Source organism: Alosa sapidissima, chromosome 18 (genome assembly GCF_018492685.1).
Source record: "Alosa sapidissima isolate fAloSap1 chromosome 18, fAloSap1.pri, whole genome shotgun sequence".
Lineage (NCBI taxonomy): Eukaryota > Metazoa > Chordata > Actinopteri > Clupeiformes > Clupeidae > Alosa > Alosa sapidissima.
Window position 1 is genome coordinate 15,942,980 of NC_055974.1, and position 27,581 is coordinate 15,970,560.

At 44.7% G+C, this 27,581-nt stretch overlaps 2 protein-coding genes across 2 annotated transcripts in view; both read left to right on the top strand.

Annotated features, from left to right (window-relative positions):
* Window positions 1-8,893, top strand: part of LOC121689402 (phosphofurin acidic cluster sorting protein 1-like) — a 54,708-nt gene extending 45,815 nt beyond the window's left edge. The window contains 9 exon segments of the mRNA XM_042069184.1: window positions 143-253; window positions 604-706; window positions 883-925; window positions 1,124-1,166; window positions 1,339-1,445; window positions 1,447-1,478; window positions 2,534-2,772; window positions 3,442-3,561; window positions 4,327-8,893. Of these exon segments, the coding sequence (XP_041925118.1) occupies window positions 143-253; window positions 604-706; window positions 883-925; window positions 1,124-1,166; window positions 1,339-1,445; window positions 1,447-1,478; window positions 2,534-2,772; window positions 3,442-3,561; window positions 4,327-4,445 (917 nt within the window). The 3' untranslated portion in view covers window positions 4,446-8,893.
* Window positions 8,894-9,664: 771 nt separating this feature from the next.
* On the top strand, window positions 9,665-27,428 carry LOC121689500 (kinesin light chain 2-like). Its single transcript, XM_042069372.1, is given in 16 exon segments — window positions 9,665-9,883; window positions 10,060-10,130; window positions 12,359-12,632; window positions 14,994-15,300; window positions 15,774-15,990; window positions 17,886-18,075; window positions 18,679-18,852; window positions 20,533-20,632; window positions 21,108-21,161; window positions 21,655-21,669; window positions 21,672-21,720; window positions 21,993-22,101; window positions 22,630-22,779; window positions 23,584-23,708; window positions 23,841-23,898; window positions 24,435-27,428. Coding segments are annotated over 14 exon segments (1,863 nt in total). The 5' UTR covers window positions 9,665-9,883; window positions 10,060-10,130; window positions 12,359-12,401; the 3' UTR covers window positions 24,519-27,428.
* The last annotated feature ends 153 nt before the right edge of the window (window positions 27,429-27,581 follow it).

A 27,581-nucleotide genomic window follows, 5' to 3' on the forward strand; every position in this document is an offset into this window, starting at 1 on the left:
GGACTGATTTCCTCCAGGCACATTGCCTAATAAACACTTCTGTCTTTCTCTCCCTCTCCTATAATTTCACTCTGTAACTTGCATCTGTACACACACACACACACACACACACACACACACACACACAAATGCACACACGCAGGTTCACACCCCGTGGCAAAGCACCTTGGCGCCCTCGACAACCGATACAGTTCCTGTTTCTTAGACGGAGCCTGGAGAGAACTGTTCAGCCGCACAGAACCTCCCCAGACAGGTACACACACACACACACACACACACACACACACACACACACACACACACACACACACACACACACACACACACACACACACAGAACCTCCCCACACAGGTACACACATGCACACACACACAAACACACACACACACACACACACACACACACACACACACACACAGAACCTCCCCAGACAGGTACACACACACACACACACACACACATGCATAATATCTAGAGACTAGATATTGTCTAAATTCTAGAGTCTAGATTGTCTAGATTGTCTAGATTCTATGTAGAAGAAGATGTACATATCCGTGTTTAGAAGTGTCCATCCTAACTGCCAGTTTGTCTTGTGTGCGTAGACATTGTTGATGTGGCCAGTCGGATCGGCCAGTACGTCAGTGGAGCCTCTCTCACACACCAACTGCCTATTGCTGAGGCCATGCTAACCTGCAAGCACCGAATGTGAGTGTACACACACACAATACACACAATAATTCTGTTTAAGTACACATGTGTAACCATACACACACACACACACACACACACACACACACACACACACACACACACACACGTGCGCATACACACACACACAGATTTGACTCCTCTCTTCCTTGCTCTCTCTCTTTCATCTCTAGGCGTGAGGAGGACTCTTACCAAAAGTTTATTCCCTTCATTGGGGTGAGTTTATTCCCTTCATTGGGGTGAGTTTATTCCCTTCATTGGGGTGAGTTTATTCTCTTCATTGGGGTGAGTTTAGGGCTACAGAGACATCGTCATCTTCATGTTCATCATCATGATGTTTATATATAATTTATGTCTGAATATCTGATTACAATGTGGGTGATGTTTATGTTTTCTTTACTCCTCCACTGTCAGGTGGTGAAGGTTGGGTTGATTGAGCCTGGACAGTCCTCCACAGGTAAGTGGCTGTGTCTGTCTGTGGCTGTGTCTGTCTGTGTCTGTGTCTGTCTGTGCCTCTGTCTCTGTCTCTGTTTTTCTCCTAAAGCTGTGCCTGTGGGGAGGATACTGGAACAGTGTGTTATTTTCTGGAAATTTGATGCTAATTTGTCCTTTGCTGCTCTGTTTCCTAGGCGACGCAGAGGAGGGCGTGGCTGTGACCTTGGCCGTCCCCTCCACATCTCCGCCCTCTCACGGCTCGCCCGCCAGTCTCAGAGAGACGGCCACGCCCCCCTCCTCCCCCATCAATGGGAGGGGTGCTGAATGTCCAGGGGTAAGTTTGTGTGTGTGTGTGTGTGTGTGTGCGCATGCGTATGCGTGCGCGTGTGCGTGTGTGTGCATTTATTCATGTGGATGTGTTAATGAGAGTGTACAAATGCTTTTGAAATTGACCGGTCTCATCTGCACTCCTCCAAACAACCTCCACACAAGCCAAAACCAGTCTGGCCAGTCTTGTTCCATTTATGCATTCATGGAGCAGAATAGGCACCAGAACAACTGTCCCTCTAAATGCCCCCGGGGGCAGGTTACACCCCACCTGGCCCTCTGAGCGCTGAGTTCCCCCCTCTCCTCATGGGACAGGACCAGGCTCTTTTGCTCTCACAAGCCGTAACCCAAGACCCTTGTTCTCCAGGCCAGGGAGGGCGAGTGCTCGCCCCAACTGTAGCCAGTTTTAAATCTAGACTTAAGACCAAACTGTTCTCGGATGCTTTCTGCTAACTGCGCTGAGTTACAAATTCTGAATCTGCCATGAAAATTATTCTACCTTGTCTTTTATTAATTTTATTACTTTTTTACTACTTTTGGCTTTGTTTTTCTACTTATTAATTATTCTTTATTTTTAAATGATTTTACCTTGTGCGTTTTATGTTTTCTTTTTATTATGATCTTTACCTTTGGAACTATTCATTGACTATATTGCCCTTCTATGCTTTTATTTGTTATTACTGTTTGCTTTTGCTTATGTACTGTAAAGCACATTGAATGACCTCTGCGCTATATAAATAAACTTGACTTGACTTGCTGCAGAGGCCACGTGAGGAGGCTCAGTAGTGGGTTGGGAACAGTCACAGGGTCTGGGCTTTATGGTTTGATTTGTTCTGACTGAAATTGGAGAAATGGTGGTGAAACTTGTGACTTCCACAAATGCATTACATAGCAGTGGATTCGTGTGTGAGGTGTGAGTGTGAGTGTGAGTGTGAGTGTGAGTGTGAGTGTGAGTGTGAGTGTGAGTGTGAGTGTGAGAGAGAGATCTCCTATGTGCCATCCATCAACATCCTGCTTCTTAACCAATCACCTAATCCCTATCCCTCCCTCTCTCCCCACCAGGAGTCCCAGCATGCCTCACGCCATGGACGCCATCGGCCTGCAGGTGGACTACTGGCTGGCCTCTCTGGCCGACAAGCGGCGTGAGGGGGAGCGCCGCGACACCGGCTGCAAGAACACACTCAAGTGCGCCTTCCGCTGCCTGCAGGTCAGCCGCCTGCCACCAGGGGGAGCCAGCGAGGCGCACGCGCAGGTCAGCACCATGGCCATGAGTGTGGTGACCAAAGAGAAGAACAAGAAAGGTAAGGGCAGGTGAAGATGCACTCACAGAAATGTCCTTACACTGATCATGCATATTAACTATATTAACTAATAGTTGCTGATAAGAACAAGATCAATGCACACACTCGTAAACACAATCACTCTGTAAACAGGTACATTCACACACCATTTGCATACTGTGCCAGAAAAACCCTTGACCAGAACAACTCATAATATTTACGCTATATACTGTATGACTTTACACACAGACAGACAGACAGATACACCCATATTCACCGTTTCAAGAGAGTTCCATTATCAGCATCATATTTGTTCCCACAAGGCTTCCGTTTTAAAAATGAACATTTTTATCTTAATGAAGCGGAAGTAGATTGGGAACAAAATAGAATGTTCAAGCATTGTTTTTGTTTTCTTTATTGAAAGAGTCTATACATAGAATGAAACGTAAACACTTGCTTGATATTGCTGATCGGTCTAACTGGATAATATCATCACTGAATGTGCTAATACCTGACCAATTTGATCTGAACATTTCTTAATAAGCAAACATACCATAATCGATGCTTTGGGCTCTGGCTTGCTTGATGGTATTGGCACCACATCAACATCAGTTATCAGTTAACCAAACTCTGAGTCACTTTCTTCACATTCACACATTGAGTGTAAGCTATGAACCCTTCATTCCACAGTCCCGCAGATCTTCCTTGGCAAGAAGCCGCGTGAGAAGGAGATGGACTCCAAGAGCCAGATGATCGAGGGCATCAGCCGTCTCATCTGCTCTGCAAAACAGCAGCCAACCATCCTCAGAGGTAACACACACACACACACACACACACACACACACACACACACACACACACACACACACACACACACACGTGTACACACACACACACACACACACGTGTACACACACACACACACACACACACACACACACAGTTCACGTCTCATAGCTACCTAAACCTATTACATATACACCTTGAAACAGATGAATGTATGACTATATGATGGAGAGACCGGGTCCATTTCTCCAAAGCATATTATGCTAATTAAATTGTGGTCAGTAAAGAAAAACAATAATGCATTTTTACTCCTGGAAAATAAACGTTCTGTCCTTGGCTTTGTCCAAGATATTGTTAATGCCAACAGGATTCTGTGTAGACAAAACTGTGAACAGAACTATGATGCAGTTTGGCCAGCTGAGTTGTGCCAATGTTGTCCATTGTCTAATTTCCTGTCCTCTATCTTACTTCTCCCTCTCCTCTCCCATTCTCCTCTCCTCCTCTCCTCTTCTCCTTCTCTCTCATCTTCCATTCTCCTTTCCTCCTTTCCTCCTCTCTTCTCCTCTCCTCCTCTCCTCTCCCATTCTCCTTTCATCCTCTCCTCCTCTCCTCTCCCATTCTCCTTTCCTCTTCTCCACCTGTCCTCTCCTCCTCTCCTCTCCTCCTCTCCTCTCCAATTCTCCTTTCCTCCTCTCCTCTTCTCCTCTCCTCCTCTCCTCTCCAATTCTCCTTTCCTCCTCTCCTCTCCTCCTCTCCCATTTTCCTCCTCTCCTCTCCTCTCCTCCTCAGTGTCCATAGACGGCGTGGAGTGGAACGACGTCAAGTTCTTCCAGCTGGCTGCTCAGTGGCCCACACATGTCAAGTACCTTCCCGTGGGCCTCTTCGGCTATAGCAAGCCGCCCTCTTAAGGCCGGCCTCCTCTTCCCGCCCGTCAAATCCCCCCCTGCCAACCGGGATGCCTGTCAGCCAATCATAGCAGAACTGCAAGGGCCGGCCTTGTGTATTGTTTTTGTTTTTATTTGTGTCCCGTTGAATCGTTGCTCCTTGGAATTCTGTGGAGTTTTTATTTGGCTATGGGATGGGGCATATAGATCCCGATTGTTTGTGTGTGTGTGTGTGTGTGTGTGTGTGTGTGTGTGTGTGTCTGTGTGTGTGTGTCTGTGTGTGTGTGTCTGAATCAAGTGTGAGGTGGATATATAGCGCTTTGTCACTTTAATTTATTTTAAAAAGAGCCCCCCCACACCCCCAGTCCTCTATGATGCTCGTACTGAGCGTACCTTTATGGGGCAATGGGAGGGAACAGAGCACAAGAAAAGAACAATACTGCCGATCAGCCAAATGCCAATCCCTCATAATGTAGCATGACCTAAAAGCAGCAAAAGCTTCCCAACAGCAAGCCCTTAATGGCAGATTACTCACAGTCATGTACTACAACTGAGCTCCAACAGCAAGAGCCTCTCTCTTTCTTTGTCTCTCTCTCTCTCTCTCTCTCTCTCTCTCTCTCTCTCTCTCTCTCTCTCTTTCTTTCTTTCTCTCTCTCTCATGCTCTCCCACTCTATCTCTCACTCTCTCTCTATCTCCTGCTTTGTGTCCAAGACCTGCATGTTGTCCCCTATGACCGTTATCTCTGAGCAGCAGTATATCCTACTGGGAACTTTCTCGGATGTGGTTTTTAAATATGACCACCATTTACTGCATGTCTGGGACTCACTCACTTGTTGGAGTCCCTTATGGCCACAGATTCTCAGATTTGTCATTTGTTTTGTCCAAGGCCCCTGTCTGTTGGTGGAGTTTAGTTTAACCAGTGAATCTGTCCGTATGTTTTTTCCGTTTTTAAAAGTGTTTTCCGTTTTTAAAAGTGGCCTTTTTTTAAAGAAAAAAAAACAAAACAAGATCCTTTAAGTCATTTTTTCCCTTGTTTAACTACTCCAAAGATCACAGTTTATGCGAATGTAGACTAAAACAGTTGACAGTACTTGTGTAGTTGGGCAGTTGGTGTTGATGGGGACATCAAACAAAATGGCTGCCCTCTCTAAGAAAGAGACCTGTCACTCAAAGATGGGTAGCAAGGGCTGAGGCTGGTGGATGACACATGACGTGACTCCCTATTAAGGGTGTCCTTCACAAGGAACACCCATAGGAGACCAAGTGTTAGTTCACACATAAAGTCAGTATTTTTCATGCTTTTGTTTATGTAGTGTTAAAACTTTTTTATTTGTATAATGTTTGCGATGAGATTTTGTTTGTCTGCTTTTTTTTTCGTAGGCGGGCCTTTGGCTTAGGGTTTTGCACAGGTGAACTGGGGCTGGCACCCTATTGGTTGTTTCGCTATGCACTTAATCCAATCACAGCTTTTCCCGTGTGTATCTATAGGTTATGTGAACCACCCAAAGCACAACATATGTTGCTGTAGCAACTTTAACCCCCTCCCTCCAACATCCACACACACACCCACACCCACACACACTGTCCCCCACCCATACACACACTTACACATCAGCAAGGGCGCGGGAACATTGTTTGGCAGCTCTAGACATGTCCATGTGGCCGTTGTATGTGGGGATATTGTGATCCGTTCTGTCCATGTTCAGTGACTAGTGTGGACATAAAAATGTGGAAACAAAATGTTAAAAGTCGTTAAAATTGTAGTTGTGAAACAAAAGACAAATATCTATGGACACGTTGTGCCAACTAAGATACAGTGTACGTGTGTGTTTGTGTGTGTGTGTGTGTGTGTGTGTGTGTGTGTGTGTCTGTTGTGAGGTTTAGTATGTGTCTGTTGTGAGGTTTAGTACGTGTGTATGTGTGTATTTTGTTTAGTTTTTAAGGTGTGAAATTTTAGCCTTTGGTGTGCCCTGGTATGTGACTCCCTGGTACCCTGTGGTAACCCTTAGCAACGGATTACAGCAGGCAAGCCACCACGACCTTGTACGTGTCGAAAGAATTTGACCTCTCCCTTTAATCAACAATGTCCAAATAACACAACTTGCCCATCATAGAGATGGGCATGACCTGAATGTACTTCTCCTATTTATGTATGTGTGTGTGTGTGTGTGTGTGTGTGTGTGTCCGTGCGTTTGTGTTTGTCTAACAGCTTGCCTGCAATAGAATGCACAGGCCTCTCTTACGCACCTACCCACACACACACACACACACACACACACACACACACACACACACCTGTGACCTTTAAAAACGACACACTCCGGTGACAGTGATGGCTTGACCAGGGGTCGTCTCCAGGGCAACCCAGTCTCTCCCATGTGGCACATGATAAAGTATTATTTGAGGGAAAGAAAATACGAATGAAAGTATTAATCTTCTAATGGGTCAATATGTTCCATCAGTGTCCGGAAGGGAGAGTGGTGTTGAGTTACAGCCTCTGCAGTATTGCGGCGGAATGGAGACACTCTCCTTCCCTTTACCCTCTGTCTGTCACTTAATGTCACACTATCATGTAGTTCTCGCACAAAGACACTTGGAGCTCACCAGACACTCAGTATGTCCATTCACATTCTCTTTCTTTCTTTCTTTCTTTCTTTGTACTGTTTGCCATGGTGCTCCTGAAGATGTGTGCTCCTTCTCAATAGGAGGCCTGACATGGATGGTGGGTTTCCGTTATCTAATTTAAAAGCCCACAAATCCATGTTCTTCAAGGGGGGGAAGCAAACACAGGGGCCCAAACTAGCCCTTGCCCTATAATGGAAAGACTCTTAGGATATTAACTGCTTCAATTAGTCCACCATGTTAATCATTATGTTTGGCTGATTCTTCCCCTCCTACCAGGGTGTAGAATGAGAGTGGAGTGGAGACATTACTGTTGCTAATGTTATAATGTGAAGGATCAGTTCCCCACCAGGGAAAATTACAGCCAACAGCCTTTACTTAATTACTCCACCTCTTTGCCAAGTCTGAGGATTCAGTGGCAGAATTGTCTGATTGTGGTACAAGTAACTACCACACTCTCTCTGTCACTCCTCCCCTCCCACCCTCTCTTTCTGTTTCGCTGTCTTTCTGTCTCTCTTGTTGCCACTGTTGTCTAGCTTTCTCTGCCACAGGGTGTGGCAGAAGGCTTTAAAGTAAATCTGTCCCCCTGTAATTCAAAACTATAACCAGGTGATCCATGGATCTTTGTGCATGAACTAAAACTAAACTAAGAAGTCCTTCCCTGCCCGTTGACACTGTAGTAAAACCTTTAGACCCTATACACAGCCTCTGTACAAAGGAGCCATCCTACTCTTCTGTCAGATATCACCCACATGGGTAACCAGACAAGGGCTAGAAAGAGACCCAGGCTAGGCTAGGCCCGAGGTCATTTCTGTACAGAGATTCAGCAGTAGCGGATGGTTTTCCATGAAAGGGTTGTTTTAAATAGGAAATCGGTGACAGAGTCAAGCTTTCTCATGTCTTTGAAAAAAAAACAAGGATTGTGGGTAATTTTTGAGAAGGAATCACTGCCAGTACATCAGTTACATTAACATCATCACTTGTGTCGGAGCTAGGTGGCGTTAAGTGTTGATGTTCAGTATTTTCAATGTGACGTGTGATTGAATAATGTGGGATGTTTGTTTATGTTTCTTTGTTTCCTTCTGTCTCTCTTTCTCTGTCTCATAAAAAATATCTCCATCGTTTTTTTAAAAGTCGTCCGTTTTTTTATTGTAGTTCTTCCTGATCTACCCGTATCTGTGTCTGTTGTTGTGGATTTAATGGTGTGATCTCTCCATATTTGGTGCAAGGACGTGATTGAGATGTGCCCAGACTAGAAAGCACACAAGCTGAGTTGTAGTAGCCCAGTTTTAACCACATCACATTGCATTTGGTCCTTGGCTGCTCTTATATTTGCGGTAGTAGCATTGCCACACACATACAAAGGTTGCGTTCACAAGGCTATTCGTCACATGCTCCCAAGCTTTGAACTCTCTCTTAAGAAATGTTCCAGAATATAGCCTCCAGAAGATGTCTTCTTGCAGCATAATGCATCAATCAATATCTAATGCAGTCGTTTGATCAGCATAATGTTGAACTATGAAATTCACCGTTTGGAAAAGAAACATTACGAGAGACACGAGCCAAGCTTGTGGACGTGACGAGTTAAATTTAGTGCACACTGTTGTATTCTTCTGCAAGTCTTAGCCATCTGCCTCTTTGCCTATAAGCGACAATGCTTGTACATATCATGAAGAAGTGCTTGTAATATTACCTGTTTTCTTTTCAATGTGTTTTATTTTTTATTTAACATTTTTTGTAGTAATGCTTTTTTCATAATTGAGTTGTCAATACGAAAAACGATGTGGGATGATGACATGTGGACATGTTTACTGTGTTTTTAAGAATAAAAAAACAAAAAAAAACATTCTCTTCATTTGTAAGTTATTGTTGAGTGCAGGTCACAGTCTGTTTTGTGTGCGATGTTTGACTGTGCGATTAGATCAGTGTCCCTTTAAAGAACGAGAACTATCACACACATAATAAATGCAGGAGGCACATTTAAAGTTGCCGTATGTATTTTTTTTTGTTGGGTAAAAATAAAAATACCTCTATACCAAATGCATCTTATGGCAGAGAGGATTAAAATATAACATTGACCAATAATTCTGAGTATCAGGTGTTTTATTTGTTTATACTTTTCCCAAAAAGAGATCTGTAAACAAATGCATTAGAATGTGTAAAAGACAATCATTCTGCTGTCCTATAAGGAGAGTGGAATTCCACTGTATTTATTTATTGTGTCTGGTGCTGACATTAGGCCTTGGGGTAGAATTTATTTGCACTTAATCTCTAGTCCTGTAGCCAATTGTCTTACATGTCATTCATGACATATCACATCATTTATAAATTGTATACCAAGGCATGAGAACTAGGTTAAAAATAATTGGTTCAGCCAAGATGGTTTATGTTTTGAACTGGCTTGTCTCATGTAGAGCACTTGACTAGGTAGGATGCTGTAGCCTAGGCTAGCCTAGTTATTCTGTTACTGTAATATACAATAGCAGTATACAATTGGTGATTGGCCCAACCCCCGCCTAGGGCAACTAGGGGCGCAAGCTCATCCGCATCCAGGGCGGGGCGGGGTTAGGTGGTTGTTGGGTAGTGGGCTGGGACAGGGATGATGTCAGCGCGCCGGTCAGAAAAGCCTGTGGATTCTGGGAGCGTTTACGCACCAGCCATTTTCAGCTTCCTGCTGTCATCCTCGCCTCCACGCAGCGAGCGCAGGAATAAAGAAAACAACTGAGACTTGCCTTCTTTTACGTGGATCCATTAGCGGCTAAAGGACCAGAATGGATGAATTAAAAACGCCCCGTTCTGTGAGCTTCGTTACTGCCTAGTGAGCGCAACTGAGTTCTAGGTTCGTCAACAGGCCGATTGAAAACTACTTGGCTGACTAATTCCTAACGGGCTCGCTCGCATTAGCTAGCCACGCTAGCGTAACTGGTTACAATGTATCTCCACGAATTCGAGTGATATACGAGCCGGCGTTACATTATTTAACATCACTGCAACTTGCACTCTCTTTGAAAACAGGTCTTATCGACTCTTCAACGACTTTCAGAGGATCTAAACGTATCCCTGGCGTTAATAACGTGCAGATAAAGGTAAGCAGTCTCGGCCATCGATTCAAGTGCACTGAATTGTTATTGGATTATTTAGCACTTTCGCTGTCCTGTAGGCCTGTAGTGTAGCCTATGTCTGGGTCACATCTGAAATGTCAAAGGCCGAGCGTTTTTGGTGCCGTGTCAGTATGGACTGAGCGATGATGCAAGGCGGGCATCTCATCACTAGATCAGGCTTTGTTCCAGGGACCAGTAGGACGTTAGCCTACCGGCTAAAAACACGAGATGCGCTCATCTTCACTAGGCTACATGGTAACAACGCAGGCACGATTATTTTTAACACGATAGTTGCACTACATCACATTTGTTATTGAGTTTATAATTCAAATAGCCTAAAGTTATATTTGTGAGATGGGAATAGTTAATTCTAGACTAGCCTCATATACACATGCTGTTGACATTGCCCTCGGTCAGATGAAATGTATCACCAACTTGACACAATGTCACAAGTAAGCAGACTCTTGCGTAGGTTTGAAAGACAGCCTTGTTATAGGCCTGTGCGTATTTATTCTTGGAGTTTTAACGCCATAAAATACACAGTACCCTAAAGCACATTATCGCCCTCATTCGCACATTAGGTTGTGTTGCACAATCAGTCTTACATGGAGATGATCTTAGCCTGCGAATTGGCACGACGTGTTTACAAATACAATAGGATGGCGAAGCTCGCTCGTGCATTAACACGAATGGTCTGTTGGAGGACACATAACTAGACAGTGCAATGTGAACATGCAGACTTGGATGTGAGAGACTGGAAGTGGAAGTCGTCCGATGTCGGTCACCTTGATGCGCGTCATCCCATCAAGTTTGGTTACTTTACACAGACCCTTCGGTTTATTATGCGTAATGCAGGATATTTCGCCTTTTTGTGATTGACTTAGAAATATGTAACTGAAGGAATACTTTTTTTATATTATGCCCGTTATCCTAACCTGTATTCCAGACATCTTATCTCTCTCCGCCCGGATGAAACGGGCACCCTCTCTTGGTGCATTGCAGTCAATAGACTGAGGGAGAGGGAGGGAGGGAGGGTGTGGGCGAGGGCCTCCTGGTGGCGAGAGAATAAAATCTCAGGTACTCGGCCACCACTAGGTGAGCGCTCGGAGCCGCGTTGCGCAGTCAGTATAGGCTAGCATCCGCTGCAGCAGACAGACAGCCGGTTTGTTTACATCTGAGTGCGGGCTAAGTTTTGAATGTGGTTTCGAGACGAGAATAGACGACGCCAAGTAACCGCACCATTCTTCTTCTGTTAGAAGATCCACGTGAGTTTATTTTCCACCTCGGAAGAGTGTTTGTGGCGCGTAGTCTATTCCCATAGCCTCGGTGCCATCTGCATAGTCAGTATGGAAGCCATCACCCCAGCTTTGTTTACAGTTAACCTACTTATTACCAGATCACTTGGATGGGACCTCAAATAGCTGAGTGGTTGCGCTGGTGTCGCAGAGTAATTGTAAGGCCATAAGTAAATTGCCATTAGGCTATGTGTTATTGCTGTTGTTGTTTTTTTTGCAAACAGACACTAATATTCAAAAGCTACGAATTCTCTATGTGTGGACGCTGGAGTGGGCTCGGGGGTTGGCTGTCAGATATGTCAATAGCAACTGCAACACTTTGTGCCGCCGATTCCTTCCAGCCCTTTTGGTTTTGTCCATTTCCGTTTGACTGATCATCTGTCAAACTGGTGTACCGGTCAGTCCGGGTGCGTTTTGCAGCGTCTGCACAGGGATGTTCTCGCGCTATGGTGCCCGAGCTGGTGGGAAGTGTTTCAGGAAGTGAATAATTGTGACGCCTGCAAATTAGTCATGCAATATTTAAAATAGCCGATTGGCTGCTAATGTATTGGTGGCAGAGGAGCTATTCGTCATGCCTCATATGGCGCCAAGCATATCTGAATCATAGCAGCAGATTAATGTTTTCTGGTCTCTTAAATACAGAGAAAGCTGGTTGCTAACGATGTCTGTCATCCGACTGTTTACACTGCAGCCAGCCTCTTTGGAGTGATTCAAATCAATGTTACCAGGCATTTTAGCCTTTTCACTCTTCTCTTCTCTTCTCTTCTCTTTATGGTCCTTTCTTTTTCCTGAACAAATAATTGACAACAATCCAAAATCAACTTTTCTACTTGTTCATCTATTGGTCTTTTCTGATCCCTCTCCTTGCATGCCCGCTCAACCCCATCTCTCTATCTCTCTCTGACCCATCTCCACCAGCCCATCTGACCGAGGAGCCCTAAGTCCCCACCCCCCCCGGGCGATGTCCACCATGGTCTACCCACGCGAGGAGTCCCTGGAGCGCCTGAGCCAGGATGAGATCGTGCTCAACACCAAGGCGGTGATGCAGGGCCTGGAGACGCTGCGCGGCGAGCACAACCAGCTGCTGGGCTCCATGCTGGACTGCGCCCAGCTGCCCGCCGCCACCCAGGAGAAGTCCGGCCTGCTGCGCAAGAGCCTGGAGGCCATCGAGCTGGGCCTTGGAGAGGCACAGGTACGTGGCGAGAGAGAGGGGAAGGAAATGGCTGGGTGAATGATGGGTAGAGAATAACTGGTGGTGGTGGCTACCTGGCTGGAGGCCATTGAGTTGGGCCTTGGCAGAGGCATAGCCAACTGGAAAGGTAGGGAGGGAAACAGCGGGGTGAAGGGGATAGAAGATGGCGGTGGTGGTGGTGTTGGTCACCTGGAAATGACCATGATTTCATCAAGTAACAGTTCCTTGGATTAACGTTCTTGTGATGTTCCTGGAACAACAAATTAGAGCCTTGGAAAGGCACAGCTAACTGGAAGGGAAACGGTTGGGTGAAGAAGAGCATTGAAGATGATGATGATGATAATGATGATGGTGGTTGTTGAGGTGGTGGAGGTTGTAACCTGGAGGCTATTGAGCTAAGCCTTAGAGTGACGCAAGTAAAGTGAAAGAGGGGTGATGGAATAGCTGGGTGAAGGGGCAAGAGATTGATGTAATAAGCTGGAGGCCACCTAGATGGGCTTGGGAGAGGCAAAGGTCACTGAGAGAGGGTTAGTGAGTGTGGGGTTGAGGTGGTGGTCAAGGTGTGGTTAGCTAGGGGAAGAACCCAGGAGGAAGAGGTTCAGGTTACAGGAAAGGAAACATGGCCTAATAATTAAGTATGCAAGTTCATACTCCAAGACCATACTACAAGAAGGTAAAAGAGACAAGCTGCAAAGATTTTATATATAAGTTTGGATGCTTATTTTCATCATTTTTCCTTCATGCAAGTTATATAAAATCACAAACTGGTGATCAAGTCAGGATGACTTTGAAAACATCCCTGATTTATTACAGTACATACTAAATCCCCTGATTTAATATATTAAATGGAGTTCAGTGGTGAGGAATCAAAGGACGGTGGTGCTGATGCAGGTTACCAGGGGGACCATTGGGATGATGTCAGGGTGATGAGCCCAGACTGTCTTCCCCACGGTTCTCAACAGGCTGGACACCCTAGCACACACACATCCCAGCGGGGATGATTAAAGGCTGGGAGAGGGGTCTATTCAGGGGGATATGGAAGTCTGGGAAAAGGGTCTACTCAGGGTGTTGAAGGTCTGGGAGAAGGGTCTACTCAGAGGGAGTGCAGGTCTGGGAGAGAGGGAGAGAGGGAGGGGGGGGGGTTGAAGAGAGATGACCAGGGCACCAGGGAGCCGTAAGATTGGGCAAGGGTCCAAGGGTGTGAGGACATGCCGGGCTTGACCTTGGGGAACTAGATGATGGCAGGGCAGCTCAGCTGTGGGTGTAAGGCACTGATAAGCCAGATGAAAGAGAAAAGGGATGAATATGCAACATGGCACTACTCAGAGTGGAGTAAAGGATATACCCAGAGCTGGGATTTGCCCAATGGCACAAGGCCAGAGGCCGAGCTGTAAAGAGACAAGTGAAAATATTGTGAGATATTACCACTCATGATAAGAATTGGAATAGCTTGTCATTTTGAAATACATAGTCCTCTTTACCAGCAAGCCAAATACAAAAGCATAAAAGCATTTGTGGATAATTTATCTGAAAGGACTAAAAAGTCCAAACAAAACTAATGAAATTCATAGAAATTTGCAGTAAGGTATGAGGAACATTAAATGAAGAAATAGGATGAAATAGCCAACCCATTCTCACTCGCTTAATAGTAATAAGTCATCAATACAGTTCAAAATGATCAAAATCAAACCTATGAAATTCATAAAACATTTGTAGTAAAGAATGAGGAACATAAAATGAAAAAACATCCCACCCATTCTGACATACTTTTAGTAATAATTCACCAATACAGTGATAATAATTAAACTGATTTCTTTGCACTTCCCTCCCACTTTCTGTTGGATAATGGAATAATACATAATCCATTTTATAACTTTAAATAAAAACACACTTCCTCCTTGATCCTTTCTCATCTCTCTTTTAACAAGTAAGATAAAATAAAATAGGCAATGTTTTATGTTTGAATGACCAATAATCTAGCATTAAATAATCATAGAATGGTAACACCTAGTCTTCCACCCTTCTTGCTTCTCAAGTACCATACCTGTAATAGCATTGGTCTCACTGTCCTCTCTAATAACACTTCTCCTCCCCATTGCTGTCTCCATGTCTTTTTACATAAAAAATAAGCAATTATATTTCAGTAATATAACATAAAATAATAACACCAATAAGAACACTACCAACACCAATTTTATTGGATAACATAACACCTCTCCTTTCTCTTCTTGCGTACATGTACACAGATATCCCCTCTCCTTACCCTCCCCATAACCCCTCAGGTGACAATGCAGGTAATAACACAGGTCTCCTATCTCATCTCTCGCCCTCCTCCTCCTCCTCCTCCTCCTCCTCGTCCAGGTAATCATTGCGCTGTCCAGCCACCTGAGCGCGGTGGAGTCGGAGAAGCAGAAGCTGCGGGCGCAGGTGCGGCGCCTGTGCCAGGAGAACCAGTGGCTGCGTGACGAGCTGGCGGGCACGCAGCAGAAGCTGCAGCGCAGCGAGCAGAGCGTGGCCCAGCTGGAGGAGGAGAAGAAGCACCTGGAGTTCATGAACCAGATCAAGAAGCTGGACGAGGACGCGTCGCCCTGCTGCGAGGAGAAGGCCAGCGAGAACAACAAGGACAACCTGGACGACCTCTTCCCCAACGACGACGAGCAGGGGCCCAGTGCGTTCACATTCCCTCATTTCACAACATTCCCTCATGTCGGCCTTTCTGTTTTACTGTCTGCTTTCTTTCTTTCTTTCTTTCTTTCTTTCTTTCTTTCTTTCTTTTTCCTTTTGTTTTTTTTGTCTTTCTTTATTTATTTATTCTTTCTGTTGTCCTTGTGTATTCATTTCTTTCAGTTTCTTTCTCTCTTTTATTTTACAGTATATTTCTGCTTTTCTTTTATATCCATTCCACTGATAACCATTAACCAACAGAGATTAATAGCAGATAAATTGATTGTAAAGTACTACTAAAGACATTGGGATTCATTTGCCATATAAAATAATTTAAATGTTTTTGCCCCTGAATATGAATGACCATTATGTATCACAATATGATTTGAAGTTTCACAAAGTCTCATATGACAGGCTGCTGCTCGAAACGGGAGTCTCAAAATCCCCGATAACCTTTGACCTCTGTGTGTCCTCTAGATCAACCGAGCGGTGAGGTGGCAGCTCAGCAGGGTGGCTACGAGATCCCGGCGCGTCTGCGGACGCTGCACAACCTGGTCATCCAGTACGCCTCGCAGGGCCGCTACGAGGTGGCCGTGCCCCTGTGCAAGCAGGCCCTGGAGGACCTGGAGAAGACGTCCGGCCACGACCACCCCGACGTGGCCACCATGCTCAACATCCTCGCCCTGGTCTACAGGTGAGCCACCTGGCTTTGGTTCTATTTTTTTGGGTGTTGTTTTTTTTTTTTTTTTAGCCTTTATTTGGTAGAACAGTGAATAGTGGACAGGGACAAGGCTATAACTTATGTGTTTGTTAGTGAAAACAGATTGTGTTCAGCTGAATAACAGACCATATTTTTGGACAAATTATTAGGTAATTTGCAGGTAATTCTAAGGCTAGTTCCACTTACTTTTTCTTTCCACTGTATATTGTAGCCTTTGTCTAGCTTTTACTTGAGAGGACAGAGAGAAGACAGGAAGTGAGTGGGAGGTATAATTGGGGCGCACATTCAGGAAATTGCTTTATACTTACATTACATACTTACATACATTAGTAAGAGTCAACTGTGGATCCCTGTGGGCACTGGGCTCTTATGTGGTACAGAGTACAGACTCCACCACTGCCCTCGGGCGTCCCTGAGCCCGTCCCACTCTGATTTATGGAGAGGGGAGAGGGGCTCGACATTTCTAATCAGAGGCCAGACTGCGATCTGGACTTACTGTTGCAACAGCCTCAGATATCAGAATGAGAGATAATGGTGAAGTGCTGCGTCCACAAACCTTTGATGCGATGTCGTGGTTCGTCTTACTTCAGCCATCTCAGTTCTGCATGACGGGGGGACCTTCCTACAGCGTCGCGAACAAGGGCTCTCACACTGGGATTGTCAGTTTAGAGACACTGCAATTTAATTTGCTATGAGAAACTCACATAGTTGACCCAGACACCCAATTGAAATGCCATGTTTGGCTTAAAAAGACTAAATGTACCCATTAACAAAAAACACAGAATTCCATAATGTATGTAATGGCAACAGTTCAAGGCTTCTGCTACATTATTTTCTCTCTGTAGATGTAAAAAGTTGTAAAGGCTTATTTGAGGAGCTTGGTTTGTTCTTCTGAGCATCACAGACCGTACAAATTGTCCAGTGTCCTCCCGGTTTGTTTGTACTTGGAAACGCTTCTGGGCGACTGCAGAGACTAAACTCCCCATGTCATTTGACCTGACAGTCGGGGTAGACCATAGCTATGCAGTGTCTGTAGATCTATGGAGTCGGACTCTTGTTTACAGGGTTCTATCTGGGGCTGCCTGGCCGGAACTAGGAGCAAGTAATGGCTTGTCGGGATGTCTGAATATCCACATTTCCGGACTCTAGAGATCAGAATAAGTTGAAAATATAATTGTCGTCAAAAGGATATTTGTAGTCGGGTCGTCAACCCCACTGAGGTTAGATACAGGCCTGGATTTGTTTTGATTTTGTGAACACGACACATCACGTGTATGTTCATGCCACAGCTGAAATGAGTAACGGCACGCCTCTGGTTCTAACCAGCCTTAGGAACAAGGGATGTTCTTGCATGTGTAATAACATCCATCAGCTGAACCTCTCTTATCATTTGAGTTTAGTTTAGTGACTCTGTAAAGCAATGCTGGGCTAATACTCAATGTCAAATGTGCAATGTACATTTAAAGCTAAATACATTGCTTTGTGTCTTCACAGGTAATTGTCCATAGCTTTTAGTGAAATAAAATGTCGATTAATGGCTTCATATGCTCTGTCAGGGACCAGAATAAGTCATTCAGATGTCCTTCACTTACTGTAGCCTGTGAAACATTTGTAACACATCAACAACACATTCCTTCCGTGTTACTTTATACACTAGAGGAAATGTAGCTGAATTACCGGTAATAGGAACAATATTTAGTCATTGACAAGGTTGGGAATAATGTTTTTTTTTACATTGAAATAATAGCTGTGTCCTTCAAACTTTGCTTTTGCACAGTTAGCGCACAGCTTCCTGGAGACCTTGTCATGTGTTATGACTATGACTAGTTGCCCATATCTAAGTGTCTTCCTCTTCTCTCTACATTCAGAGACCAGAACAAGTACAAAGAGGCGGCGCACCTGCTCAACGATGCGCTGGCCATCCGAGAGAAGACCCTGGGCAGAGACCACCCCGCCGTGGCCGCCACGCTCAATAACCTGGCCGTGCTCTACGGCAAGAGGGGCAAGTACAAGGAGGCCGAGCCGCTCTGTAAGAGGGCCCTGGAGATCCGCGAGAAGGTACCGCAGGCTGCTCTGAACCATTTAGGGCCTAAATGGAGGTGTTATGGAGGCAAATGGAGGTGTTAGGGCCTAAATGGAGGTGTTATGGAGGCAAATGGAGGTGTTATGGAGGCAAATGGAGGTGTTAGGGCCTAAATGGAGGTGTTATGGAGGCAAAATTTAGGCAAATATTGAATAGAATCTAAAGAAGTGAAAGGGGAATCACACACGGCAAGTGAAACGACAAGGCAACCGTCACGGGCTCATAACTCTAATCAGCCCCTTTCTATTTTTCAGGGCAATTTTGATACGTTATAATAGAAAACAACCTTTAGTGTCAAAGTGACCAACTAGTAAGAAATGTAGAGCATTAAACCACATATTAAACCATTTAGGCAAATACGAGTATAAATGGGGTTTTTTTATAAAGTAAGAAAATCAGCTCTAGGACCATTACACAGTTTGTGGTGCATCAACAGCAGCAGACAGAAAAAGAAATGAAAGAAATGAAAGAAATGTTCATATTTATTTTGCATCTGTTCAGGTCTACTGTCACGCTTATCTGTACATATGTCCTTTGTGTGTGTGTGTGTGTGTGTGTGTGTGTGTGTGCGTGCTCAGGTGTTGGGGAAGTTCCACCCTGACGTGGCCAAACAGCTGAACAACCTGGCGCTCCTGTGTCAGAACCAGGGCAAGTATGAGGAGGTGGAGTACTACTACCGCCGTGCCCTGGAGATCTACGAGAGCAAGCTGGGCGCCGACGACCCGAACGTGGCCAAGACCAAGAACAACCTGGTGAGTGGTGAACACCTCCATAACCCGCATCAGAGATCTGTCTGTATAAAGGGCTGTTCACACCGAGAACGATAACTATAACATTAACAGCACAAAAATATCGTTCTAGTTCATATGAATGACGACGTCCACGCATAAACTATAACGGTAATGAATAGCAATCAGAATCCACCAGAAAAACCACGGGGGGTAGTATATCTGCCAAAACGAACCCATTTTATTCTCCAGCCTAATTATAGGGTTGTAACTGGTCTTGTGAAATAACATCTGAGCATTTCTTGGACTGACCTAAGTTTTATACCTTCTGTGTTAACATCACAGAACAAGGTAAAATGCTCTGTTCATCCATTCCATCACCCCATTACACACACGGCCGGCAATGCGATGACAATTTATGGCAGGCAACCGGCAAAATGTAATAGAATCTAATGGAGTGAAAGGGGAAACACACACGGCAAATGAAATTACAAGGCAACCGTCACAAGCTCATGACTCTAATCAGCCTCTTTCTAATTTTCAGGGCGATTTTGATACGTTACAATAGAAAACAGCTTTCTGGTCAGTGTATCTCCACTGAATTGATGGGAAATCGTGTCGCCAGTAGTGTGTGTAATAAAGCCATTAACAGAATTCCACCGTCGCGTTCGACTATCGCATCGCTGGCCGTGTGTGATGGCCTTTAGTATCAAAGTGACCAACTAGTGAGAAATGTAGAGCATTAAACCACATATTATTGAAATATTGGACATAATGTAGAACATTAAACCACATATTGAAATATCGGACATAATGATCTATTCCACTTTCTCTCACATTCCTGGTGTGAACGACCCTTAAGAGTAATAACAGAACAACCTGGTGAGCAGTGAACACGTCCAGAACGCTCATCAGAGATCTGTCTGTATAAATAGAAGAGTAATCTGGTTAGCACGTCCACAGTTATTAGAGATCTGTCTATGAAGATACAGCCAGGAGTAACCAAAGAGTAATATAAAAATACAAAAACATTGCCTTTTTGTCTTTGACTAAGTAAGCTATGATAACACACATTTTTATAATATATAATTAAATGACTTATGTAATTTGTTCTAACAATGTATTTAGAATGTGTGAAAATTAAGATGTTAAAAGAAGATAAAATGTTGAAATTTTCTTTCACACAAACAAACACAGACACACACATATTCACACACTCACATATGCTGTCAGCAGCTGTTTATGGTGGTGGTCTAAAGTTAGCTGAGTTCAGCTACAGTTCAGAACCCTGGCGGGCAGGTCTCACCTCTAGAAGACTCACTGTCTCCGTGCTGATCTCTTGTTTTTCCTTTGTAGTCTTATGCTCTCAATATCTACCACTGCCACTGTTTTTAAATGCATGCTATTTCAATGGGCCAAATAATAGGGGTAAGAGCCTACTTCGCTTCTGTGGTGCTGATCGACTAAGTAAAGAGTTCAAGTGTCGTTGCACTTTTTTGTGGTAACTCCAATGCACTTATTATATTACATCATAAGCATGTGATCATTCATCGTTTCAGTAGGAGACCGTCACTTTTGATGTGTCACAATCTGGCAAGACATTTGCCAATTTTGATGAGTCTAAAAGTAATCTCTTAATCCCCTGCTTGTCTAGCCGCCAAGGTTTGTTGTTCACCCCCTGTGTGCTGTTTGTTCTTTCTCCAGGCCACCTGCTATCTGAAACAGAGCAAGTTTAAGGACGCGGAATGTCTGTATAAGGAGATTCTGACCCGTGCCCACGAGAAGGAGTTTGGATCTGTCAACAGTGAGTTCAGCGTCACATACACACACACACGCACACACACTCACTCACTCACTCACTCACACACAGACACACACACACACACACACAACACACTTAGAGAGGAGAGAGGAAGTTGGTTGTTTATCTGTCTTGTTGTGTTGCTGAATCAGCCTCAACGGTCAATAAGTGTGCTGAGAATAGTGTCTCTTTATCCTGGCTAGCGTCATACCGGGGAACAGCTTAACTTGTGTGTGTGTCTGTGTGTGTGTTTGAAAGAAAGAAGAACTTAGTTAATTTTTTTTAAGCTCTTTGTTGTCCACCCCCCCCCCCCCCCCCCCCCCCCCACACACACACACACACACATATATACACATACAATGCACGCATTTTTTCACTCCTTATACAGTTCAATTACAGTAATGGTGACCTGTGTATGGTTCGATAATCGTATCCTGTATGTGAGTGTGATTAATCACGGCTCTGTCCCCCTGTGCAGATGACAACAAGCCCATCTGGATGCATGCGGAGGAGAGGGAGGAGACCAAGGTGGGTCAGCGCCCGAGGCTCTCCACATGGCTAACCCAGTGGGAGGACACCCTCTTAATGAGGGTTGTGTTTGTGTGTGTGTGTGTGTGGTGTGCATGCCTGCGTGTGAAGGAGAGAAAGAGCATGTATGTGTGAAGATGAACTGGCTCTGTGTGTTAATGAGAATGTTAGCATAGGTGTTCTTTGATGAATGTTGTGTGTTGATGGTGTGAATGTTGGCGTGTGTGTGTGTGTGTGTGTGTGGTAAGGTGGGTGATTGGATGAGTGTTTGTATCACTGAGTGACTGACAAATATGAGAACAAAGGGATAGATACAGTGAGCTTATATAGTGTCCTTAAAACCGTGTGTGTGTGTGTGTGTGTGTGTGTGTGTGTGTGTGTGTGTGTGTGTGTGTGTGTGTGTGTGTGTGTGTGTGTGTGTGTGTGTGTGTGTGTGTGTGATGGAGAGAGAGTGCATGCATGTACCTTAACGCTACATTATGGATCCATCTCTGCAGGCAAGCGGAAGGATTCGGTCCCTATGGGGAGTATGGCAGCTGGTATAAAGCCTGCAAGGTTGACAGGTGAGCAGTGTATGTGTGTGTGTGTGTGTGTGTGTGTGCATACATGTGTGTGTGTGTGTGTGTGTGCATACTTGTGTGTGTGTGTGTGTGTGTGTGTGTGTGTGCGCGAGCCCAAGGTCATCCTTTAATGTCGAGAGAACAAAGACATTTCCTGCATTAGATACTCATTATCGCCCATCTTCTCCTCTCCCCCCTCCCTCTCTTCTCACACTCCCTCCCTCTCTTTCACTCCCCTCCTCCCTCTTTCTCTCTCTGGTCCTCTTCTTGAGAAGTCCCACGGTTAATACCACCCTAAAGAGCTTGGGGGCGCTGTACCGGCGTCAGGGCAAACTGGAGGCTGCTGAGACTCTGGAGGAGTGTGCTACCAAGAATCGCAAGCAGGTACGAGTGAACACACACACACACACACACACACACACACACACACACACACACACACACACACACACACACACACACACACACACATAGAAAACACACTACACACACGCACCTCAGAGGTGTACATCCCAAGGACTGCTTGCAGTTGCACCACTGATTAGACACACAACACAAACAGACAGGTTAAACTTTGTGTCTGTTTAGAAAAATGGGTTCTGTAGTTCCACACATAGAGGATGATGTCACATGAGGTCATTGCCAAAGCACGAACACTACACAAACATGCATCTCATATTCTGTTTCTTTTGTCTCATCTGTCCACCCATCTTTTGTCTTTCTCTCTCCCTCTCTCCCTCTCTCTCTCTCTCTCTCTCTCTCTCTCCCCCCCTCTCTCTCTCTCGCTCTCTCTCTCCCTCCCCTCTCTCCCCTCCCTCCCCCTCCTCTCTCTCTCTCTCTCTCTCTCTCTCTCTCTCTCTCTCTCTCTCATCTCTCTCTCTCTCTCTCTCTCTATTCCTCACCCTCTCTCAGGGCATCGATGCCATAAACCAGAGTAAGGTGGTGGAGCTGCTGAAGGACGGGGGTCTGAGCGGGGCGGAGCGGCGCCAGAGCCGCGACGGGCTCAACGGCCCCGGGGGCCAGCGGGGAGACTGTGAGGGCGACGAGGCCGAGTGGAACGGGGTCAGTCAAAGAACCGCACGTTTACTCCGTTAGCCACCAAAAACTACTGACCAGTGACCAAGTCTTATTGATCTTATATCAAAATCAAAAAATCTAGTTGGTATTGTTTTCAGTATAAAGAGACCTAGCACTTTCTCGTAAATCATTTTAAGAAGAGTTTATTTAAGAAGAGTTTTCATCCTAAAACAAGTAAATATGTCTGCCAGTGCGTTAAGCAAATTTGTCCTAAAAACAAACAGATTTATCTGCCAGTGCGTTAAGCAAATTTGTCCTAAAAACAAACAGATTTATCTGCCAGTGCGTTGAGTAAATTTGTCTTGATAAGACTCCTTAAAATAAGTCAGTGTTCTTAAATTAAGTCAGTCTCATATTGGGAACAATACCGAACAGATTTTTTTTATCTTAATATAATATTAATAACACTTGGTCCTGCGGTGTAGAGTTGATCGCTCTTGTTCATTTATGTTCTGTTTTACTCATATGCCACCAAAACCACTACAAGTGACAATACAGCAGTCTGTTCTGTTTATTAGTGTCACTCTTGTCGTCTATGCCAAAAAACATTCATTTTTATCCTTTTTCGTGCATGAAGTTGTTGACCATCTTCTTGTTTTTCTTTTTTTCATGCATGTTTTGTTTTTATCCTTCTTGCTTTGTTGTGTAGATTACTACTTCTTCTGTTGACCGAATGTGTTCTGAATATGAATCTGTTGGAGTTCAGTTTAAGGAGTTTAACGCCTGCAAATCAAATAGCAAATGTTCAATCTCAGTCTTGTGTGTGTGTGTGTGTGTGCGTGTGCGCAGGATGGCAGTGGTTCCCTGCGTCGTAGTGGCTCCTTTGGGAAGATCCGCGACGCCTTGAGACGCAGCAGTGAGATGCTGGTCAAGAAGCTACAGGGCAGTGGCCCTCAGGAGCCTCGCAACCCTGTGTGAGTTTCTGTGTGTGTGTGTATGTCTGACAGAGAGAGAGAGAGAGAGAGAGAGAGTGTGTGTGTGTGAGGGAGAGAGAGAGAGAGAGAGAGTGAATAGGTCTAACAGTTTGGTATCTGCCTGCTTTACAGTATGAAGAGAGCCAGCTCCCTCAACTTCCTCAACAAGAGTGCTGAGGACCAATCACAGGTGTGTCTTATATATACACACACACACACACACACACACACACTCGGTCTCTCCTTTTTTTTCTCATCTCTCTCTCTCTCTTCTGTGTCTGACTCAAATACTCACTCACTTTGGGGCAGCCGTGGCCCACTGGTTAGCATTCTGGACCTGTAACCGGAGGGTTGCCGGTTCGAACCCCGACCAGTGGGCCGCAGCTGAAGTGCCCTTGAGCAAGGCACCTAACCCCTCACTGCTCCCCGAGCGCCGCTGTTGATGCAGGCAGCTCACTGCGCCGGGATTAGTGTGTGCTTCACCTCACTGTGTGTACACTGTGTGCTGTTTCACTAATTCACGGATTGGGATAAATGCACAGACCAAATTTCCCTCACGGGATCAAAAGAGTATATATACTTATACTTATACTACTTATCTTTATTCGAACTACTATACTTATACTACTATACTCTCTCTCTCACTTACACACCCACTCACGCAGGCATACACAGTCGTCCCAAGCTTCGGCAGTCTCTAACTCCTATTCGCTCTTCTCATTACAGGACGCCAATGCCGGCCTATCAGAATCCAGAGGCCTAAGCGCCAGCAACGTGGACCTGACTCGGCGTAGCTCTCTGGTTGGCTAAACCTGTAGCTTTGGGGGCGTGACGGGGCGGGCCCAACGTAAGAGCCCAATCAGGACAGGCTGTCAGCTTCCAATTTCAGTCATGATTCGTTTATGCCCACAAAATGATGTTCTCACTCAAGATTCCTTTTTCTTTTTTTAGAAAAATTAAGATGAACAAAACCACAACAAAAAAAGAGTCGCTGGGAAAATAAACACCCTTCTGTTTTGACACAGCTCTTGGGACGCAATAGAGCTGTCTGCTTGTGCTGTAAATGATGCTCAAATCATGCAAAATAACTTATCAAACATACTGTATATTTAGATAGATTACAACATACAGAGACACTTTAGCATGCTGCTTACTAGACCTGAATTGGGGAGCGGAGGATGTCTGTACTTAGTGACATCTAGTGGCTTTTTAGAGGTACTACAGGTTGGCAAAATCGTGAGCGCATGGTACAAATATAGCCACACAGTAAACACACACACACTCACTCAAGCTGAGTTACTTAGTTTTCTTAGAACTGCTGAGTTACTTGGTTACAGTCAGGTTTCCATGACGATGACATGACGGGGAGTTGCTTCTCACCAGTGGCATGATCCATGCTGCATGCCTAAATCTCCCATTCCATGGAACTCACTGCACTAGTATGCTATTGCTAATAAACACCTCCATCTCACAAAAACAAAGATGGGAGAGTATAGAGACACCTTCTGGAGTTATTGGGAGAGGTGAAAGGTCAAATGTAAAGGCCCACTTTATTGCATTATTGTGATCATCATCATTATTATTATTATTATTGTTATTATTAAGAAAGGATTTTAAAAAGCGACAGCAGTACTGAATTTGGTCTGCACCTCACGTTTTGCCTTCTGGTTTGTATGTATATACGGTTTTAAATTATTGACTTGGGGGTTTGTTTGTTTGTGTTTTTGTTCTGTTTGTTTGTAAATAGCGCACTGGGATTTTGTTTACAATTCTAGAGCTTAGGGGATGTCACTGGAATTTGGAAAAAATAAATAAATAAATAAATAAACAGACAGATTGCCGGGGGGGGGGGTGAATGGAAGGAAAAAACGACAAGAGTGAAGGACAGATGGCAATGGGATGAGTGTTTTGGTGTGGCTCAGTTGCAGTCGCTCGCTCAGCCACTTAACCACACACACACACACTCACTCACCAAAAGTGTGGTGTGTTGCCCTCTGTGCACTAAATCTGAAAGCTGTTGTTTGGCTCCCACCACACACTCAATTTGTTGCCGTCAGCCATGATGTCTCGTTTGATATCTTTTTGGTACGACCTGTATATACAAATGAAGAAGAGAGAAAAAAACACAACCTCACGCTGACTGGAATGTTTCGTTCTGTGCTGCATTTGTTTCTTTCTTGCTCCTTGGAACGGGTGGGAGAGAGGGTAGAAGAATAATCGAACAATTCAACAATTTTGTAGCCATTTTGCTGTGTAATAGTCACAGGGCATTTAGACGCCAACTTTGATTGACTGAACTGGATGAGTTGCAGATTTTATTTCTCCAAAAAAAAAAGACTTGAAATGCAGAAAAGACTGGAAATGGAGGAGTCCAAACTCGTACTCAGATCATGCCGTACTTGTCCTTGTGCAATTTTTTTTATTTGACCCTCGTGTTAATCTCCTATTCCTGTCCTGTCATCTCATCCGCTTGTCCTTTTCGTTGCCTGCACTTACATTAGCAAACAGTAGGGGGCACACTCAACCTCCCTCAATAGGCAAACTATCTTTGGGCTGGTGGAGATGTGACCTACTGAATGAAAAGATGCATTGAATGCTAATGGTGGGTTTGATCTGAGAGCAGTTGGACTGTTTTGAGAAGGGAAATAAGTAGCGTTGAGGGAGGTAGAGTCATAGCTGGAGAAAGATCGAGATGGAGAGAGAGAGAGAGAGAGAAGGAGAAGGATGGAGGGAAAACAGAGAGAGGGTTGGAAAACAAGCAGTTCAGCCAGACTGCTTGGGGTAGAGAGAGCCTGGGGAGCTGAGCTCATCCCGCAGGTGTGGCTGCAGATGCCTTGGCTGGAGACGGTGCTGATAGAACTGGCCTGCGCCACTGGACACTGGAACGGATGCGGGCCGCATCTTACTCAAAGCCACTCTCAGGGAAGGGTGTGCTCATCTGTGTGGGAAAGGGACTTGGCTGGGTTATGACCAGAGCTGCTGCTAGCTGATGGGTATTGTTGGGGGGTGATGTCCCACAGCAAAGTCAAAACAATACAATCCTTATTATATGGAGGAAATGTTTGTGGTAAGAGTACGGAGAAAGGAGGAGGAGAAGGAATAGGAATCAAAGGGAGATGGGATGACACTGTGGAGGAAGTGTGGATAGAGAGAAAGATGGAGGAAGAGTGGATAGAGAGAAAGATGGAGGAAGAGTGGATAGAGAGAAAGATGGAGTGACGGCGAGCCAGAAAAGAATGCAGTCACAGTTCAATGTGTATTAAAAAAAAAAAAAAAGTCACCTAAATGTATCTGTCTCTCACACATGCATACAGTAGGTTTCAGACAGCCACAGGCTGGGTGTGAACGGTGATGTGTGTGTGTGTGTGTGTTTTGCTGTCTTCAAAGCTCTTATTGTGAGCTATGGTATTGTTTTTTTTTTAGAATGTGAAACTCCCCTCCGCCAAATGTTTTGTGTGTGTGTGTGTGTGTCTTAACCAGTTTCTCTCACATCCACATGAACACACACACATACACACTCAGTCTGGTTAGAATGTAGCCTGCAAATTCTATTGAAGGAGTAGGAGTGTCTTGGGTATGCTTAGTTTACTGTATTCCCTACTCTGATGGTCAAGTTCTTAAGTGTGAAGGGGCCAACCTCATGTATATTTTAATAAAAATGTTCAGTAATATGTAATGACAATAAAAAAAAAAAACAATGTTCCACTTTTCAAAACTGAATTCAGTGTGTCCGTGTGTTCATTTGTTGACATAAAAAAAAGAAAAGTGAGACTAAAGCATATTATATGTGTGTCAAACTAGTCGTGTGTGAGTGTGTTTGAGCGTGACTACTAAGACTGTGTGTGTGTGTGTGTGTGTGTGTGTGTGTGAGAG